General features: G+C 33.2%; 1 protein-coding gene across 1 annotated transcript; it reads right to left on the bottom strand.

Annotated features, from left to right (window-relative positions):
* Positions 1-329: 329 nt before the first annotated feature.
* Positions 330-3,417, bottom strand: LOC105953889 (uncharacterized). The gene is made up of 7 exons (XM_088820319.1): positions 3,393-3,417; positions 3,159-3,291; positions 2,487-2,662; positions 2,120-2,393; positions 1,643-1,794; positions 488-579; positions 330-374 (listed from the first exon to the last, which is right to left on the bottom strand). The coding sequence occupies exons 1-7, from the start codon at positions 3,415-3,417 to the stop codon at positions 330-332; spliced, it is 897 nt and encodes a 298-aa protein (XP_088676445.1).
* Positions 3,418-14,580: the final 11,163 nt, after the last annotated feature.

Genomic DNA, 14,580 nt, shown 5'->3' with positions numbered 1-14,580 from the left:
TAACCGAGAGGTCACTTATTGATCACTAAACCGCCCTTTGGATTGAGGGATTTGAAATGTATGTATAGTTACTAATCGCTTTCAATTATTTACAAATTATAAGAAATTAAAAAAAAAAAAAAAAACACATTGAACCGGTCTAACCATATTGACCGATCACGCTGTCTATTTCTATGTCCGGTTCGGTTTTAAAAACATTGGTTATTTGATTATGAGGCTTATTTCGGTTACATACTTGAGTAGTGAACACGCAAAATACTGCTTCGGTGTCATTGTGCGTGAACTGCAACAAGCAATAGGGGCATACATGTAAATAAGCACAATACGGTTTAGTACGAATAAACATTTGCTGGCATGGTGAAGAATAACATTCTCTTCGACAAAAAGAAAACACATTTAATTCAACATTGTGCAAGATAAGGGTACGTAGATATTGTGAAACAGCTAGGATAGAGATTTCAATGTCTAAAAGACAAGAGTCGTTCACAATGAATCCGTTTTTGGGATCGTTAATTGTCGCAATCTCAACGAACGAAGGCCATCCCCAATCAGTGTCGGAAGCTGAAAACCAGTTAGTATCTGCAATACACAAGTGCAGTATTTAATGAGAAATATTAATTCAAGAATAACTAACAAGTGTCTAGGAATATAAGTTATGTCGTTCTGGAAACTGTTTCATTATTATGTAGTAAGATAATACAAAATATACTCGGGAAATTTACAGTTTTGATCCCTCAAGTTTGTAATAATTCCACATGTGGTCCCACATATTCACAAAAAATACATTTGGTCCTTTATGTTTCAATAATTTGACAATTTTGGTCATTTCCGTCAATTTACCCTCTGTCTGTCAGTTACGGTAGCGATGGACACACATTTGATTCCGTTAGGTTAACGAAAAAGACTAAAAATGTTGAATTTTTGAAACATAACGGAGCAAATATGTTTTTTTTGTGAACACAGGGACCAAATGTGAAATTATTGAAAACTTGAGAGATCAAAACTGTAAATTTCCCAAATATACTCAATTTCACAAGTTATAAGTAGCACAAATAAACAATTAACTACATAATTACTTGTAAGGCCATGCGCCAAGATTGTCTTGGTATTTGCTATTTTAGGTGGCCAGTAACTTCCCAGTATTTTCATCATTAATCAATAAATTGCAGCATTTTGGTTAAATAAAAATTAAAAAAAAAAAAACCATAATAAGCACATGCTCTAATTTCCAACCATTTTTAAACAAAAACTTTGGTATATTTCTTTCGGGGAAATTACAGTTTTCACCCCTCAAGTTTGCACCGATTTCATATTTGGTCCCTCGTGTTAAAAAAAAACACATTTTGATCCTCATGTTCCAGTAATTTAACATCCTTTCCGTCAATTTTGCCGTTAGTCCATTAGTCAAGGGAGTGATAGACACACGTTTGATTCCGTTAGTTTAATTGAGAAGTTGACGAAAATGACTAAAAGTGTTGAATTTTCAAAACATAAGGGACCAAATGTATGTTTTTGCGAACACGAGGGACCAAATGTGAAATCGGTGCAAACTTGAGGGACAAAATCTGTAAAAAAAATTCCCCCTATTTATGTGTATAGTTTGAGGGTGCATGTGTATAACTCTGATATAATTGCCACTTACCAGTTGCTTTATTGTGTTCATCAGAAATCTGGTTCTTGACCCATATGGTATAACATGCCTTGACACTACTTTTGGGTTCAATACAGTGCAGAAAGATGGACACATAACGGCCGGCTCCTTCTCCGTTTCCTTTCGGGTGAAGACAAATCTTCCTACAATTTTAAAATTATTAATATTCATGTCAAACTAGCCATGATAAGATTAGCCAAAATAAAATTAAATAATCTTATGAAACCAAATTATATTATAGAAGGCAAGATAACCCATGATAACATAATATTTGCGAGTCGACCCAACAAGTTATTGGGAATACCAAATATGAACTATTTGCGGGTCGACCCAACAAGTTATTGGGAATACCAAATATGAAATAAAGTTCAGTTATTTAGTTAGTCATGGATAATCTCCCCAACGAAACGAGGCCTTAAGCTATACAAAAAAAATAATAATGTAGCTTTAATAATAAAAATATATTACCAGTCTTGGTCTCCAGCAGTAAATGTTTCAGATTCCCAAACGCCTTGTAGTTTGGAGAAGTTTGAAATCTTGAAATCATGCTTGTAAGGAATATCGAAATTCTTCAAATACAGACGTTCAGTGACCGCTTCTCTTTTGATGACGAAAACCTCAGCACCAAACACACACTTGTCATCGACTAAATATCCGTTTGATGGATCCAACAAAATTTCCTTTGAAATAAATTTGGACAAGCCCCATTGAGACTTCATTTCTAGAAAACGTCTTGTTATTCCTGTCATATGTCATGATTGACAAATAACTAACCCTCCGGTTATATTGTAACTCATGAAGATTTATATATAGAGAGGAAAAAAAAGACAAATACCTAGTGAAGAAAGATAATTGGCGGATATCTGATTAAAGAGAAAGATGCTGAAGACAACATTGACCTCCCAGTTTCTGGGCAGTGAACTTGTGTCCCCCATAGCCAAATGTACAGAAACATAGTCGCTGCAATCTTTTTCGACGTTGTTGTCTCCATTAGGATAGATTATTAATTTCCTGTACACGTTCAAAAATCGTTCATTATTTCTTGGTCTTCAGTGTTACTATTTTTTTGTTTTTTCGTTAATGAAGGAACCCGCAGTCAACCGTATAGGTGCACTTAGTAAATCTACACTCTCGTATTAGTGAGACATAAACCACAAAAATCGTTCATTATTTCTTGGTCTTCAGTGTTACTATTTTTTTATATTTTTTCGTTACTGAAGGAACCCGCAGTTAACCGTATAGGTGCACTTGGTAAACCTACACTCTCTTATACGTGAGACATAAACCACATTAGACTAACCATGTGTGACAAACTCGACCTAGCGACTGATGGGATGAAATTCGAACTTAAGTCAATTGACACAAACTAAATTGCTAATTGCTAACTGTTCGGTCATCCCTTGCGGAACTGATCAGTATTACTATTTATTATGATTATGAATTGACGAAAACGGAACACAAAGTTTCCCATAAACAAAATATAAATAACCAAACAAAATATAAATACCACTTGTATCCTCCGGCAGCAAATTCTTTAGTGTCGTATTTATCAATTCCACACTTTTCGAGTAAGCAGAAGGAATCAATCTTAATCAAAAAATGTGCAGGCGATGCCTCCCTTGTTTCCATGGCAGTCACTTCTGAATAACAAAATAGATTCAAATAAATTTACCCTATAATATATAATAATATTACCAGATTGAAAAGAAAACGTATATAGTTTTGTGAAAACTATCATTACCATATACTGCTGATGTCATCGTCATCGTTGCACCTTATAAAACTAATTGTTTTATTTTTTATTTCCTGGCAGAAGATTTTATACTACGAGAGCTATGGACTTGTGGCGGACTCTTCTTCCTTAGAATTAGGGTAGGTTTTTTTTTTTCTTTTTAATAGTTTGACAAATTATAATATTTATTTAAAATTAGATAATTGTACATGAAGAGAATATATATATATATATATATATATATATATATATATATATATATATATATATATATATATATATATATATATATATATATATATATATATATATATATATATATATATATATATAAAAGAATTGTTTGGGTGAGAGTGATATAGTATAATGTCATGGGCTGATTTATAGAGGCAATTTGGTTGTTTTAGATTTTTTTTATAGGACAAAACAATACAGGGGCAACTTGCTATAGGGCCATCTATATTCTAATTTATGTGTGTAGATCCAAAATTTTCATATTTTAATAAATTAATAATATTTATTGTGGCAAAAATACCTTTAGTTAAAATCAAATCAAATCCCAAAAAATCTCTCTATTAAAATAAATTCTTAAAAATCTCTTTTCCAAATATTAACTAAAAATTAAATTAATTTATAAAAAAAAATGGGGAAATTTGCTAGACACCCCTTATTTTGGGCTTATATAGGTAGAGATCCTAGTTGATAGATGAATATAGACATAGATCATTTGACTCAAAAAAATAATATAAATAAAATAAAATAATTAGTGTAGAGACATAATCACCCTCAATTAACAAGAAAACAAATCTCATATATATTCTCTCTCCAATCTCACGTTTCTTTCACCCTATATTTAATCTCTCATCTTTTTCTCTCCCTCTGTATCTCTCACGCCTTTCTCCCTCTCTCGAGCTTCTCTCTTTTTTTTTTCTTTTTCTTTACTTTTTTTATGAAGAAATATTATAGAGAAGGAAAAAATAGGGATCTTTTTAGATCATGAGATGATTTCTTGGTGGAAAAATTAAAGAGGACAACAAAAATTCTGAAATCCAAAATCATAGCCAAAATTCACATTGTGTCTCCCGTATGTAGAACATTTCCATCGGTTTGGTTGTTAGCAATTTCCGTTTGCAGGGTGGTTTAACTTCGTTTGTTGTTTGAAGAATTGCGTTTGATGTTGAGATTCGATTCCTCTGATTTAAAATTTGCAAGGTATGTCTTAAGTTACATTTTACAAACATTTTGTTTAATGTTTTTGTTGTTTGCAAATTGTTTTATAAACAATTTTTTGGTTGATGTTTTTAATGATGCTGATTTTTTTTTTTTTCAGTTTGTTGTTTGCATTTGGCGAAATCATAGGTAGTTTATTGCTTGCAATTCAATAATTCAATTTTTGCTGAATGTTTTTCTTCAGTTTGTTGTTTGCATTTGGCGAAGTCATAGGTAATTTTTTGTTTACAATTCAATAAAATAAATTATGGATTTTTTTTTTCAGTTTGCTGTTTGCATTTGGCGAAATCATAGGTATTTTGTTGTTTGCAATTCAGTAATATAAAATGGGCAAATTGCACTTCACCCCCTAAAAAATTGCCGTTTTTGCACTTTCCCCCCTAGAAATAGAAAAACGAGACTGTCCCCCTTAGAAATATATAAGTCGGTGCACTTTGCCCCAAGTCTCGATTTCCAGGCTAATTCTCGCCGGATTTTTGTAACTAGGAAGGGTATACAAGTCTTTTACGGAGTTTTTAAAGGTTATAAATGTCATTGACCATTTTTTCCACCAAGTATTACCGTTTGGGGGTCTTCTTTTTCTCCCAGATCGATGTAGCAGAGTTATCCCCAATTCTTCAAGATTTCAGTTCCCCCAATGTTCAGATCAAAAGACAAAATATCATAGGTATGGAGAAAATTGTTACCTTTGCGGATCGATGGAAAACACCTGGTCGTTGGCCACGGATTCAATTGATTTTGGGAGTAAAAGAAGAACCCTAGGATTTTTTTTGCTATACGATCTGGGAGAAAAAGAAATTAATTTATTAATAAATTAATAAATATTATTAATTTATTAAAATATGAAATTTTGACTTGGATTTACACACATAAATTATAAGGGTTTTTTTTGCAAAAACCACCCCTATGTAATCTCGAATTGCTGAAAAACCCCTCGTGTTAAAAATATTAGCACAAAACCCCCTATGAAAAATAGTCAAAGCCAAAAAAGACCCTACGAGCTCGATGTGTTATACACTCGCGCTTTATGCGACTGGGCCTCGTATTTTGGAACGAGAAAGACCTAAATACCCTTTAAATCAATTTTTGAAATTTATAAATTTACCCAAAATATTTTTCATAAGCTCAAAATGAAGTTTTCAGAATTTTCAATTCAATCCCCACTGATTTCAGAAAAGCCCTCTCTCCAAATTGCATAGAACCAAATTGCAATTTTCATAATTTCACAAAACTTCATCATCTTCTTCCTCTCTCCAGATCTGCTCCTCACCAAATAAAAAAAATAAAATAAAAATAAATAAAACAAACAAAAACCAGCAATTCATCTTCATAACCTTCCCATTTGCAAAAGAAGAAAAAACGACCAAAGAGAAATTTCAGATGTCTCTGCATTCGGTCTCCATTTCACGTGTTGTACACTACCGGAGCGTTCCATTTCCGAAGCCAGCAGGTGGCTGGTGAGGTTCCACCGATGGAACTTTCCAATTCCAACAACGACCGCGTCTACGGATTTTAAGGATGAATTTCTTGTGAAATGAAGCCCGAATCCATAAAGCCTTCAAGGATTTGAATCCTTGACTCCATATTCAATTTCATATTTGGGAAGAAAATAAGAACTCTGATTTGGTTGATTCAATTTGGGGGAGAAATAGAGAGCCTAAAGTGACGAAATTACCCTTTTAGATTACTCAAATCCGACCAAAATTTCATCGGAATTATACTTTTGGGGCAAAGTGCAACAAGTTGTGTATTTTGAAGGGGCAATGTCTCTTTTGCATATTTTCAGGGGGGAAAGTGCTAAAATGGCATTTTTTTTGGGGGCAAAGTGCTATTTACCCTAATTAGAAACACCAACAAAAAAATTGTTTATCGAACACGTTGCAAACAACAAAAAATTACACAAAGTGTTTGTAAAATGTAACTTACGACATACCTTGCAAATTGTAAACCAGGGGAATCGAATCTCAACACCAAACGCAAATTTTCAAACAAATAATGAAGTTAAACTAACCTGCAAACGAAAATTGCTAACAACAAACGATGGGAAGGTTCTACATACGGGAGACACAATGCGAATTTTGGCTAGAATTTTGGATTTTTGAATTTTTTTTAGGAGAGGGGAGGGGATGTTTGTTGTTCTCTTTAATTCTTTCACCAAGAAATCATATCATAACCTAAAAACATCCCTGTTTTTTTCTTCTCTACAATATTTCTTCATAAAAAAAAAAAGAAAAAAAAAGAACAGAGAAGAACTAGAGAGAGATGCTTGAGTGAGATCTAGAGGGAGAGAGATGAGGGATTAAATATCGGGTGAGAGAAACGTGAGATTGGAGAGAGGGGATATATGAGATTTGTTTTCTTATTAATTGAGGGTGTTTATGTCTATATATTAATTATTTTATTTTAATTATATTATTTTTTTGAGTTAAAGGACCTATACATATATTCATCTAGCAACTAAGATCTCTATCTATTTAAGTCCAAAATAAGGGGTATCTAGCAAATTTCCCCAAAAATAAATTATGGAATAAATAAGCTTTAAGCTTTTGGTTATACATTTGATGTTAATTTATGCTTTATCGACTGTCTTTTTTTCTCTCCGACGAGAGAGATATTTGGTTGTACCAAGTGTTGTGGTATTCGTTTGAACAAGTATAAAAACAAACAGAAAAACATCAAATTCTACTACAAAAATGATCTTGAGGGGGAAAGGAGATAAGGATTACATAGAGAAACAAATGAAGAAACTAACTACAAGTACATGCAAAATTGAGGTGAACTAATAAGAGAACCTATTAGAGCTTTCTTATACGACTCAGTTTCCTTGTCTTCATTTCTCGTCTAGAATCAATCGGCGGTGGCTCCAACAGCTCAGTACAAGTGGCCAAATATTGAGCCCGATAACTAACCCTCATTAGGAGAGTTGGTACCTACTATCTGCTATTAAAGTTGAAGTTTAGGGTTCGAATCCTGCCCCGACACCTGCTTCCCTAATCAAGAATGAAGTAACTTAACACTGTCATTTAAATTGTTCCATTATTTACTTTAATGTAGAAGTGAATTGCATTTACTACGCCTATGAAATTTGCAACTGCGCGATTCCACCTGTCAAAAAATTAGCAAATAACCCTCTATAATTATTAGTTAGAGGCGACCCCCCCCCCCCCCCCCCCCCCTCGCGGAACTGATCGTGTGGGTCACTCGCTGCGTGTGCGATTTTTTCTTCTCTTTTGCTTATGAAATGACAAAAATACCCCGTCATTTTTTGCAATAAAAAAAGTCCAGCCCTTAAACATATAGTTTTCAAAGTTAAGGAACTAAATTGAATTTAAAAAAATGCAGGGGTTAAATGGCAATGTTTCAAAATTTAATTAAAATCCTAAACTCTATCCCCTAATTTCTTTCCTCGTCTTCTCTTCTTCCTCTCCAAAATTTCTGGACCCGGAGACTTGCATGGATTAGCTTAGGAAGACCGACGGAGAGAGGTTTGTGGGCAGCTGAAGTGGGGTGGTTGTGGGCGGCGGATTTGCAGAAGGTGGTGTTGCGGTGTTGGAAGTGTCAGATGGAAGGAAATGTGTCGGAGTTAGAAAAAATTCTTCCCTCGTCGAAGGTGAACAAAATGCGGGCAGTGGTGGAGCAAAAGCAGTTGAGGGGCATAAATAGTGGATGAAGAACTGTGAGTTTGGGTGGGATGGGGTGGGGGGAAGGGGGTGTGCGTGGAAGATGACTTGCTTGCTTTTTATTTTTATTTTTTATATATATTTATATTTAATAATATTTTGTGTATTTTTATTTGTTTAAAGTAGAAATAAAAATAAGATTTCATTTAAGCTGTTAAGCATAACGAAAAAATTTCCAACATGTAGTATAACAAACCTACTCAGGGTAATTTGATCTTTTCACAACTGGTCAGGGGAAAATAAAAAAATTGGTTGAATTTGGATCCTTAAAGTAAACGTAGGGGGTATTTTGGTAACTTTTTTATGATATTGAGGAATTGCACAGTTGCGAATTTCACAGGGGTAGTAAATGCAATTCACTCTTTAATTTAGTGATGTAATTAAATAGTATGAAATGAAGAAATTTAGTGATAGACTGATAGCAGGTTTTAGTTTCTTGGGTTCTGACATCAAAGACGTAATTTAGAGTGCGCGGATTACGTTGATAAATTCTCAAGAATAAGAATACACTCATTTTAATATTTTGTCATTCAGTAAGAAGATTGTGAAATTTGTCCAGGCAATTTCAGTTTTTAAAAATATTAATTAATTAATTAATTAATTAATATGTCAAAATGTCAACAGAAATACTTTCAATGAAAATTATCAAATATATCATGTAAAAAAGACCAACTGAAACCGCAACCGCAACTGAAACCAAAACTGAATCGAACAACAGAAAAACATTCTATTGTACAGGCACAAATCTTAGTTATAAATATATATATATATATATATATATATATATATATATATATATCGAGAGAGATGATAAAGTGCAGCTAATAGCTGAGATTATTGGGCAACATCTAATTTGAGAGATGAGATTTCAACATGTAGAAGACAAGTGTCATCGACAATGTATCCCTTTTCCTGATCGTTTATAGTAGCTAGCTCAATGAATTTAGACCATCCCTGAAAATTTGTGGGGGGAGCTGTATAGAAGAGATCGGTTGCTGCAAGAAAAAAAAGATGTGTAGTTAGTTCCATGAGAGAGGTTCATTGACAACAATATTTCACAAACACTGATATTGATGTAACTTACTAATTTCTTTGATGTGTTGATTCGAAACCTGGTTTTTGATACATAAGGTATAACATGCTTGCACTCTTTCAGAACCGAGATTGCGCAAAAAGATGCTAACATGGCTGCCCGCTCCTTTCCCGTATCCTTTCGGGTAAAGCTCAACAGTCCTTAATTTATCAACAAAATTATTCGTGTCAAACGAATGAATAAGTACAAGGATAAAAGGGTAATTTTTACTTTCCCCTGTTGTACTTTGACTCGATATCACTTTACCTCCTTCTACTCTCGATTTGCCCCACTATACATGAAAAATAGTCTCAATGTGGCCCTCGTCGTTAGCTTTCAGACTTTTGACCTTGATATCGTTTGATCTAAATCTGAAAATTACAAAAAAATCACCCCTCACAGTTTAAATATTTATTAAAAAAAATAATAAATTACGGCTGGCGCCGTGGACTATGTTTTCTCGTTGTCTTGAATTTTTTATTATTTTATTTTTGTTTTTTCTATTTTTTATGTTTTTTTTAATAATTATTTAAAATGGGAGAGGTGGCATTTTGGTAATTTCAGAGCTTAGATCAAACAGTGTTAAGGTCAAATGTCTGACAACTAACAGCGAGGGCCACATTGAGAAAATTTTCAGTGTGAATGAACAAGCCGATGCAATCGAGAGTAGGAGCGGGTAAAATGATACCGAGTCAAAGTACAAGGGGGAAATTGAATTTACCCAGGATAAGTACACAACTCTCCAAAAAAAAAAAAAAAAAAAAAAAAGAGTACCATTTGTTGCCTCCAGCAACGAATTCTCCACATTCCCAAAGTTGATCTCCGAGTTCGGAGAAGTTTGGAATCTTCCAATCACGTTTGAAAGGAATGTAAATATCTTTCACAAACAAGTATTCAGTTACTGCTCCTTTTTTAACCACAAAAACCTCAGCGCCAAACACACATGCATTGTCATAGACTACGTAACCATTTGATGGATCTGTTAAGGATTCCTTAGAAATAAATTTGGAAAATCCCCATTTGGACTTCATTCCTTGGAAACGCCTTGTTCTTCCTGCCCGTCCCATATGTGATTATTGGTCAACCGGGAAAAAAGAATTACTCTCTGGCAATAAACTAATTCATCCTAATAAAATTTGTCATCAGAGAACATAAGTGTAGTACCTAGTGAATAAAGGTACTTGCCGGAAATATAATTGTAGAGAAAGATGCTGAAGGTAGCATTGACCTCCCAGTTTTTAGGTAGAGAACTTGTGTCTGCAATAGCCAAATATACAGAAACATGGCCGCTATCTTTTTTGACAATATTGTCTCCATTAGGATAGATTATTAGTTTCCTGTACAAGTTCAAGGATCTTCTCTATCACTAGTTTTTAAAACGTAACAGTTGCCACAATAATATTATATAGGGGTGATTACAAATAAGCTCATCAATGGGTACTTATTTGTTGGCGCCAGATTTCTGTTAGTGAAGATTGAAGAAATCCGGCATACATGGTAATTAAAGATTGGCAAAGATTTGTTTTCCATGTTTATTTTTTAATTAATTAAAGTCTTATTCTTGTAATATTTTTATTAGGGCTTAGATTTATTTTCATGTATTATATTCTAGTTAGGTATCTTTTGTACTTATCTAGAATAGAAGTAGAAATCGACTAGGATTCTATTACCTAGTTAAATTGATTTCTTAGGGCCCAAGTTAGGTTTAGGGTGGTGATTTCGTGCCTATATAAGGCCCTCAACCTCATATGAGTCCTATGGAGCTTTAATAAGAAAAATTCCAGCATGAAGGCTTTGAAGGGTGCAGCCGCGTTTCGGGAGAAGTGCTTAAAAGATCTCGGGAGAGGTCGATCCGCCGTTTGAAGGGAGTTCAACATTGGAGGAAGTCCAAGAGTGCGGATGAGGAATTGCTTTGATTATCAACAAGTTCGAGTCATGTGCAAAAACGGCGTATCACATAAAGAGGGAGTCTTTAGTGTTTTATTAAGTCCTATTAATGTACACTTAAATCTGAACTAGTTTTGCAAGTGCTCGTGGATGTAGGGTACATTTGTATCCGAACCACATTAAATTCTTGTGTTCTTTATTCTGCTTTTAGTAGGTTAGTTACTGTGACAACACAAGAATTCCGTTACCACACCTAATGTCGTAACACGTAGTCTGTCTCAACAGATGAGTGGACTTTGATAGGCATTTAAATTCTACTTATTCATAAAGAGATCTAGACAAAAATCTCCTTTACCAATAAGTCCACACATGGTCTAGATTTTGTAAAAGACTAAAATAACCCCTCATATTTTTGTAAGCCAAATATACAGATATATTTTTTTTTTCTTCCGGATTTTTTCGACGGTTTCCGGCGTTGATCGGCGGTCAACGGCGGTCTCCGGCTTTAACTTTTTCGATTTTTTTTTCTTTTCATTCTTTCTATAACTTTTTTTTTTCGTTTAAACAACAATATTGTTGTGATTGACAGTAATATTAACAATATTACTGTTAAACACAATAAAATTAACTAAACTACAGTTTAACACAATAATATTGCAATATTAATCTCTAGCACAGTAATATTAATACAATAAAACTCATTATTATTGTGTAATAGAGTAATATTACTATGTTGACCATTCAACAAATGTAAACATAATGAAAAGCCAAAAGAATTAATATTAATGTGAGTGACAGTAATATTACTATAACAACAGTAATATTACCGTCAACCACAATAATATGACAATAATAGACAGTAATATTATTACCTTACTCCGTGAATAACTCAATCAAACAAAAAAGTCCAAACAAAATAATAATATTGATTTGGTTGACAACAATATTACTATAACAACAGTAATATTAGCGTCAACCACAGTAATATTATTGTGTTTACAGTAATATTACAATAATAGACAGTAATATTATTACGTTACTCTGTGAATAACTCAAACAAAACAAAAAACCCAAAAAAAAAAATAATATTGATGTTGTTGACAGTAATATTATTGTGTTTATAGTTATTTTGCTGTCAACGACAGTAATACAATTACTTTGACTTGTCAACAAATCAAACAAAATAACAAAAATAACAAAAAATAAAAAATAATAATATTACGTTAATTTACTGTCAACGACAGAACAATTACATAAACGTCTTGCCAACGGCAGTACAATTACGTTAATTAACTGTCATTGACAATATAATTACGTTAATTTACTGTCAGTGACAGCATAATTATGGTCAACGTTTTAGCGGCAGACGTAAAAAGAAAAAACAAACAAAAAAAAATTTTGAGAGCATAGAAGTTTTAGCTCGTCTAATTTTTCCCGACCGCCATGGAATCCGGCGAAAGATTCGGCCGTCGAGAAGAGAGAAGAGAGAGAGGTGCAGCTGCTAGGTTAGGGTTTGGAGGCTTAGTGAGATAGGGAAGATATTTATGTGGAGAGTGGATGGCTAAGATCGAGAGTTATCAACCAACGGTCCAGATTGAATCTCCTTGGGCTTTACGTGAGCTGATGGGCCGACACCAAGGGAGTGGGCTGCACAAAGTGGGTTAGCTATTTTGGGCCAAATAAACATTTGGGCCCCTTTTATATCTAACATTTCTTCTACTTGTTTTATTAAGTGCATGAACTTGTTATGTACTTTTATGCTATTGTTAATTGCATGAATCGAATATCGGGTTAATAATTAGAATTATGGTAGGAAAATCTTTGTAGTATTAACATAGGAATATAGTTAATTTCTTAAGTAGCCATTATTGAGATTTGTGCTTCATGTTGTGTTCTAGAATTAATTGCGTAGGAATACACTAATTGAATCTAGAGTATTAAAATCGTAATACACGCGAAAGCGGGTTATGATTAATTTAGCATCTTAGGTTAATAATCCGAGTTAATTACTTGCATAGTTGAAAGAATTGGAGGATTAATAATCGCATAAGGGGAAGATAAAATTCTAGGTTTGCTTTATCTGATTAAATCTTCGTTTTTTATTGTTTTCTTACTTTTGCCTTTTTAATTTGCTTTAATTTAGTTTAGTTAATTTAGTATAATTTTTCATCTTTCGACTATGTAGGGTGGGCTTGATAACAATTGGTAGGATTTAGCGTCTAGGATTAGATAATTAAATATTCTCTGTGGGATCGATATTCAGACTTTTAGTCCACTATATTAATTGTACGATACCTGCACTTGCGTGTAGATATTACATCCAACAGGTGGTCTGGCTCGAAATAAGTTCGAACAAGGCGGGTGTTTTCCAGACCAACCAGATAGCACCACTTTGATTGCGCGAGATGTCAGGCATGAACACCAAAGTGTGTTGGAGAAGAGGACATTCACACTTTGGATTTTGCTGCAAATGCTTTGCATTTTCTTTTATTTCCCTTTTTTTAGTATTTATAAGGGTAATTTGGTCAATTCACATAAGTCAACAATAAATTTTGAAATAAGGGCCGATGTGCTTTAAAAAACACAACATAGATGGCTTTTTGCTAATTGTTTTAATAAAGGGTGTAGTTTGACCATTAGAAATAACAAGGAGGGTCTGGGCTATTAGCTCAGAATTGATAGATAATTAAAGCACTAACTAGAATTAACAACTAATAGTAATATATCCTCGTGCACTGCATATGTAATATTCGAAAAGGGAATAAAATAATTACTTAAATATATGAAAATAAAATTTATAATAAAGAATATGTTACATTATATTACAATATTTAGTTGCCAAATTTACATTACAGTAATAGAGATTTTTCAAACATAACAGACACTTTTGTTACATGTCTTCCTTGAAAGGCTATTTCTAACACACTAAATTAGTTTGATACTAAACAAAGGTTAAATTGTTTAATTAGGTGAGAATGATTGGGCAGCATTATATTTTATGTAACCTTTGGAAGCATCATAATCCCAAATTACATAGGAGATCACTTGATTCATTTGAAAAGATTCAACAATTTATGATGTCATGAACGACATAAACTAAGTTACAATTACATGTTCTGTTTTATGTTAATAATCTCGTTGATTCAACATGTTGGTGTTCCTGTAATAAAAAGAATAAGAGTAAACTCATTTTAATATTTCGTAACTCAGAAAGAAGATTGTGAGATTTCTCCAGGCAATTTCAGTTTTTTAAAATATTAATTAATTAATTAATAGGTCGATGCATACGTCAAAATCTCAAGATCGAAAGTGGGTTAAACTGAAATAC

This window comes from Erythranthe guttata, chromosome 7 (genome assembly GCF_056151865.1).
Source record: "Erythranthe guttata isolate IM_541 chromosome 7, IM_541, whole genome shotgun sequence".
In the NCBI taxonomy this organism is placed as follows: Eukaryota; Viridiplantae; Streptophyta; class Magnoliopsida; order Lamiales; family Phrymaceae; genus Erythranthe; species Erythranthe guttata.
Note: the sequence above shows the minus strand (reverse complement) of the source record. Positions and strands in the feature narration are given on the sequence as shown.

Bases quoted from the DNA above. Each gene is read 5' to 3' on its own strand.
- LOC105953889 (XM_088820319.1), bottom strand. From the start codon at position 3,417: ATGACGATGACATCAGCAGTATATG. The intron at 580-1,642 runs GTAAGTGGCAAT...TGTGTATTGCAG, and splicing joins TGAACACAATAAAGCAACTG to ATACTAACTGGTTTTCAGCT. The intron at 375-487 runs GTGAACGACTCT...TTTTTGTCGAAG, and splicing joins ATCCCAAAAACGGATTCATT to AGAATGTTATTCTTCACCAT.